Below are 6706 nucleotides of genomic sequence, written 5' to 3' on the forward strand. Positions count from 1 at the left end.
CCCGCCGCTGGTCCTGGGCCGGGGTGGGGCCGGCTTCGTCCCTTCCTTCTGCTGCTGGTAGGTAAGGAACCCTAGCTCGATCGGACGGATCATCCCCGCGAGCGCGTTTCGTTGTTGGGGGTTCTTCCATCTTTGCTCTGCTGTGGTGGCATTGAGCAGCCGGGCCGCGAATCGTTCGCAGCTTGCTCGCTTCGTCCGCGGCTCCATTAGGCTCTTCCTCTGCAGCGCGCGGGATCAATCGGAGTTTACTTCGTCTAGGTTAGATCGATCACAGTTTTTGCGATGGGATTTGGTGCCCAGGTTCGAGCGCGGCTTGTTTTCCTGAATTTTGCGGGAATCCAACTAAACCCCCAAACCCCACGCTCGGCCCGCCCCTGCTTCGCCAATAATAGAGGGCGTTGCATTTCTTTTCGGAACGAATAAACAGGGCAGGTGAAGAATCGTAGCGGGTGTAGAGCTCGGGGGAAATGTACGTCCCTGATTGTTTTATCGACAATTTTTTGGGGTTCGCCTATTTTTTGCCGTTCGCCTATTTTTTGCCGTTGACCTTTTTAGCAGTTCTTGGTTTCTTGCTTTACCCGAGCTGTCTGTTTGCTAGTGCCTGATGAAGTGGGATGTCTGTTCTTTTGTCGGCATGTTTATGCTACTGCATTGTGATAGGATTTATGCCACTGCAGTTCTTAGTTTTGGGTGAAACCGTTGCATACGGATCTACTTAGTTTTGGGTGAAACCGTTTGATTGTTTATGTATTTATTACTAGTACCAGTGTTTGACATTCCTTACTTCTTTATTAGTTTAGAGATCCAAATAAAACAACTCAAATGTAAAACTGCAACATGGATTTCTTCCTAAATACGTAGAAGACCTGACATATATCTGCAGATCTGTCTATGCTTTCCAGTGGCTGACTGTTTTTTTTATCATGATTATGCCCTCATGTAGTTTTGGTATGCACCATCACCATGGGCGGCAAGACTATTCAGGTGTCAGGGTTTCCTTCAACTGTCAATGCTGACCATGTCAAGGATTTGTTGGAAAAAATTGTTGGTACTGGCAACGTCTTTGCGATCAAGCTCAGGCCTCCAAAGAACATCTCTGCAAACTCAAAATCTTTTGCCATTGTTCAGTTCCAGTCTGAGGCACATGCTTCGCTGGTGTTGAATGCGGCCCGACGGAATGCACTTAGGAGTGGAAGTAATCATCTGAAGGCCCGATATGCAGAGCGTGACATTGTTCCAAGACCGAGAACTACGATTTTTAATCTACAGGATGCAACACTGCATTTTGGCTGCCTTCTGAGGGAAAAAGTTCTATCTGTTCTGTGGAGCGGAACAAATGTTTCCGTTGAGTTTGGATTTGCTATGAAGAGGATTGACTTTTGCCTGATCTACAACTCGAAGAAATACAAACTTGAACTCTCCTACGAGAGCATATGGGAGATCCAGCTTCATCGTCCACCTGGGTTGCAAAAAAAGTTCCTTCTGATTCAGGTATGTTGGTTGTACAACACATGTATATGTATGCTTGACATGCTTTTCATGAATTCATAGTAGTATTTTTACTTGCATATCATTTTTCCTTTTCTGTTGCTGCGAATTGTAGAGTACAGTATAAGTACATTACTGTGTTCACATTGTTTTCAAGTGTATAACTATTGTCTTCATATTACAGCTTCTGCATGACAGATGTAATTTTGTTTTTGTAAATATTAAAATAGTTCACACATGTTTCTTCTGCTTGTCAACTTGTGCCAGAAACAATATAATTGCTACATTTCACTTTGTTGCCTTTTGGTCATTGATCATTTGCTGTATTTGGAATGCTGGAGCCTGGAGGTGCACTTGAATTTTGTAGAGTTCAGCTTTGCTGTTAGTGTTTGCTCTTTCTTGATTCTTCTGTTATATATATACTGGGAAAATGTTTATGTGTTGTTAAGTGTACAACAATAATTCTCTAGAGTACTGATAAAGTGATAATCAATCTATATAAAGTTATGCTAGTTGATTTTTAATTTATAGCCCAAGATGATGGGATGGGAACACCAATTGCTATAATACAGTTTCCATTATTTCCTCAATGGTTGCATGCATCTTTAAATGCCGATCAACATCTGTAACCATTTTTAGTTGTTTCTGTTTATTGAAAGCTCAGAGATTTTTGTTAACCTCAGTTGGAGAAATGTATCCGTTTCTCAGGTTCAGGCTGCTCCGAAAATTTACGAACAAAATATACGCCGTTCTGGTTCTATGTACGATGATCCTTTATTCAACTATTCTAGGGATGATACAGATGACCAGTGGACCAGAACAACTGATTTTACCCCATCAGCCAGCATTGGGCAATCATATATCCTATGTCTGGAGCTACCACATATTTGTTATCTCCCGAACATCCGAGAGTACTTTGTTTACTATGAAGTACACGATGACGTCTTCCATCTCCAGCGTGGACATTCATATTCAAGCAATACTTGCTTTGTTCCAGTTGTGAAATCTCATCATTTCACTGATGTCCCCTACGAGATACTCTTTAAGATCAACCACTTGGTTCAGAATGGGACACTTAGTGGGCCAACACTTGATGACAACTTCTACCGTCTGGTCAGCCCAGGATATGAATGTATTGACCATATAAAGCGTGCACTTGAAAAGATGTCATACCTAAAAAAGACTTGTTTGAATCCAACAAAGTGGTTATCTGAACAATACAAAAAAAATCGAAGATCACGCTACATGTTAAAATCACCAAACATAACCCTGGATGATGATGGGTTGGTATATGTCTACAGGGTGCAAATTACCCCTGCGAAAGTGTACTTTTATGGTCCTGAGATTAATGTCTCGAATCGTGTTGTACGGCATTACGCTGCTGATTTGGATAACTTCCTTCGGATTTCGTTTGTTGATGAGGACTGTGAGAAGCTTCGTTCAACTGATTTATCACAACGCTCTGCTCCAGGAAATAATACAAGGAGGACTGCTCTTTATAACAGAGTTCTTTCGGTCCTTTCAAATGGCATCACTATCGGTGACAAGCACTTTGACTTTCTGGCTTTTTCTTCAAGCCAGCTCCGAGATAACTCTGCATGGATGTTTGCTTCTCGAACGGGGTTATCTGCCAGTGACATCAGGGAGTGGATGGGGGACTTCCGTAATATTAGAAATGTGGCAAAGTATGCTGCAAGGCTTGGTCAGTCTTTTAGTTCCTCAACAGAAACTTTGAAAGTGCATAAGTACGAGGTGAAAGAAGCTCCAGATGTAACAAACGGAACAAAGTATGTATTCTCGGATGGAATTGGAACCATTTCAGCTGATTTTGCAGATGAAGTGTCTAAGAAGTGCAACTTGACCTGCTTTACTCCCTCCGCTTTTCAAATAAGGTATGGAGGTTACAAAGGTGTTGTCGCTATTGATCCAACATCACGCTGGAAACTATCTTTAAGAAAAAGTATGTCAAAGTTTCAGTCAGAAAACATCACACTTGATGTCCTTGCATACAGCAAGTACCAGCCATGTTTCCTGAACCGGCAGTTAATCACTCTTCTTTCGACACTCGGAGTCAGAGATAGCATATTTGAACTGAAGCAACAAGAAGCTGTGAAGCAGTTGAACAGAATGGTAGCTGAACCACAAGCTGCTATTGATGCAATTGAGCTTATGCCCATGGGTGAGGTTACAAATGTTGTTAAAGAGTTGCTGTTATGTGGCTACCAGCCGGATCTTGAACCATATGTTTCTATGCTTCTACAAACCTTTAGAGCATCCAAGCTGCTAGAATTGAAAACGAGGTCAAGGATATTTGTCCCAAAAGGGCGAGCAATGATGGGATGCCTGGATGAAACCCGCACACTGGAGTATGGACAGGTATTCATTCAAGTTTCTAATAGTGCAGATAACCGTGGAAAGTCCATCGTAACTGGAAAAGTTGTCGTTGCCAAAAACCCTTGCATCCACCCTGGTGATATCCGTATTCTCCAGGCTGTTCAAAGTCCTCTTTTGGGCCACATGGTTAACTGTGTTGTCTTTCCACAGCTGGGGCCAAGGCAAGTATTTAGTAATGCATTCTTCTATGTTTTCCAGTAACTTTTTTTTAGCAAAATCTCATTTCTGGAATAATGTTCTTTCTGATTTGGTAGAAAGCATCAATTGAAAGTGAAATAGCTTTGTACATTTAAATCGAAGAACCTTTTGCTAGTGAAGTTTAGGCGCTCCTCATGGGTGTCATGTGATCCTTCACTATTTCTTGGATGTACTACTCTTGTTTTGTTTGTCCTTTGTTATTGAAATCAATGTCGAATTTTGTTCGTGCAGGCCTCATCCTAATGAATGTTCAGGGAGTGATCTTGATGGGGACATATATTTTGTTTCATGGGACCCAGATCTCATTCCAACTCGTATGGTGGCGCCTATGGACTATACTCCAGCACCAACAGAAACATTAGATCATGATGTTATGATTGAGGTATTTTATGTTTGTAGCCCAGATTGTTCATTTTTCATGCCATTCACGATAACGTCTGTACACCTGTTGGCTGTTGCCATGAACTGTCATTTAGTCGTGCTTCTGATTGTGAATTTCCTTTCGATTCTGGTTCTTGCATTTCTGAAGAGTTGACTACTTAAACCTATTTTCTGAGTCTGCAGGGTTTTAATTTATTTGTTTGTACTTCCGCCAGTCCAAAATGTAGATCTTTTTAGAGTTGAGCACATGAACTAGAGGTGGTGGTAACATGCCAATGTTACCCTTCATTCATTTCATGTGCTCTCTGTTCCTTCCAATACAATAAGTGCTACAGTATAGGCTCAATTCTTTGATGAAACTAATGTGGGGCTAGATTGGAACACATGAGAAGTGTATTGTGAATGTAGAAGGACCTACATTTTGGATGGAATTGAAAAGACTACAAGGACCTACGTTTTGGATCGGAGGAAGTAGGAAGATAAATCTGTTTCTTCTCATTGTCTATTACTTGCAAGGAAATTCCAAGCATCTTGTAAAACAAATCTGACACCCTGCTTTGGAACGACTCTAATATCATGCAGGAAGTACATGAGTATTTCACAAATTACATAGTTAATGAGAGTCTGGGAATCATTGCCAACGCACACGTAGTCTTTGCGGATAGGGAAATCCTGAAGGCTGAAAGTACACCATGCATTAAGCTGGCAGAGCTCTTCTCCATTGCTGTTGATTACCCAAAGACAGGAGTGCCGGCTCAAATTCCGCCTGAACTACATGTGAAGGAGTACCCAGATTTCATGGAGAAGCTCGACAGGGCTACCTATGTATCCAAGGGAGTAATAGGGAAGCTCTACCGGGAAATTAAGAAGCAGAACCCTCACATTGGACACTTCACAAAGGATGTGGCAAGGCGGTCCTATGACACTGATTTGATAGTTGATGGCTACCAAGACTACATTACCGAAGCTGTGTGGTTCAAGGAACAGTATGACTTCAAGCTGGGTAATCTGATGGAGCACTACGGAATAAATAGCGAGGCTGAGATAATAAGTGGATGCATTCTTAAGATAGCAAATAATTTTACCAAGAAGAACGACGCCGATGCTATCAGGCTGGCGGTGAAATCTTTGCGGAAGGAAGCAAGGTCATGGTTCTGCGAGATGGGTTCAGATGAGAGCGGAGGTGGTCACGAGGCCTCGGACGCCAAGGCATCCGCTTGGTATCATGTTACCTATCACCCTGAGTACTGGGGTTGCTACAATGAAGGATATGATCACCGGCCACACTTCATCAGCTTTCCGTGGTGTGTCTATGACAAGCTGATTCTCATCAAGCGGAAGAAGAACTTTGTCAGGAAGATGCTCAATCTCGAGAACAGAATGAGACGGAGCACGATATTCGGCTGAGTGCGACCATCAGGTCGTTGTTGGTCTTGTACATATATTTGAACATGTCGATTCTTGTGCTAGAATGATCGCCGAAGAGCAATTGTAATTGTTGACTCAGATGTGTTGATGTACATGTGGCTACGAGCCTACGAAGTACTGCGAACCTTGTGGGCAAGCAGAAGTGTGTGGGCATTTGGATGCCGTCGTTGAATGTATTTCTGTGGTTTGATCTGTAATCTTACCCAGGTTTCCCCTGCTTTTAGGTCATATTCGTACTGCATTGCGTTGAAAATTTGAAATGTATGGAAGACCCAACTTCAGCTTGATTGTATGACAAGTACTCCCTCCGTCCCAAAATATAAGAACGTTTTTAACACAAGCATATGGAGTGAATTGCAAGAAACCACCACATTTAGGGCTTATCTTGCAGAAAACAACGTGGTCGCTAATCATTTACAAAAGCCATCGTGAATTCAGTAACAGTTTTGTAGATTGCACTGAACATGTAATTCCGCGCGGTTGAGGGCGTTTCCGACATGTGGGGCCCAATATGCGTGACGTGGCGTAACGGACGCGCTGACGGCGCCATTTGAGCGTACATCTTGTCGAGCCGGACCGACCGACCGACGGCGCCCGACCAGACAAGATCTGCTCCGTCCTCTCCCTCCAGCTCCAATCCATGGCGACGACGAAACCTAGCGGCGTGGACGGGGGCGGGGGAGTTGCTGCCGGTGGGGATGCTCTGGGCGGCGGTGCTGGAGATCCACCGGAGTTCTGCGGGAGCTCCAATCCGTCGAGCGCGCTGCCTCTTCCCCAACCGCCGTCGCCGCCGAAGTCGTTGGCATACGCGGCGGCT

The 6706-nt window shown here is 43.5% G+C and overlaps 1 protein-coding gene across 1 annotated transcript; it reads left to right on the forward strand.

Moving 5' to 3' along the window:
* The first annotated feature begins 944 nt into the window (after nucleotides 1-944).
* On the forward strand, nucleotides 945-6107 carry LOC125528004 (probable RNA-dependent RNA polymerase 1). The gene is made up of 4 exons (XM_048692517.1): nucleotides 945-1491; nucleotides 2197-4043; nucleotides 4312-4462; nucleotides 5044-6107. Exons 1-4 carry the CDS (start codon nucleotides 964-966, stop codon nucleotides 5866-5868), a joined length of 3351 nt encoding a protein of 1116 aa, XP_048548474.1. The 5' UTR covers nucleotides 945-963; the 3' UTR covers nucleotides 5869-6107.
* The last annotated feature ends 599 nt before the right edge of the window (nucleotides 6108-6706 follow it).

Source organism: Triticum urartu, unplaced genomic scaffold (assembly GCF_003073215.2).
Source record: "Triticum urartu cultivar G1812 unplaced genomic scaffold, Tu2.1 TuUngrouped_contig_4561, whole genome shotgun sequence".
NCBI classification, from domain to species: domain Eukaryota; kingdom Viridiplantae; phylum Streptophyta; class Magnoliopsida; order Poales; family Poaceae; genus Triticum; species Triticum urartu.

Bases quoted from the DNA above. Each gene is read 5' to 3' on its own strand.
- LOC125528004 (XM_048692517.1), top strand. From the start codon at position 964: ATGGGCGGCAAGACTATTCAGGTGTCAGGGTTTCCTTCAACTGTCAAT. The intron at 4,044-4,311 runs GCAAGTATTTAG...TTGTTCGTGCAG, and splicing joins TTTCCACAGCTGGGGCCAAG to GCCTCATCCTAATGAATGTT. The intron at 4,463-5,043 runs GTATTTTATGTT...AATATCATGCAG, and splicing joins ATCATGATGTTATGATTGAG to GAAGTACATGAGTATTTCAC.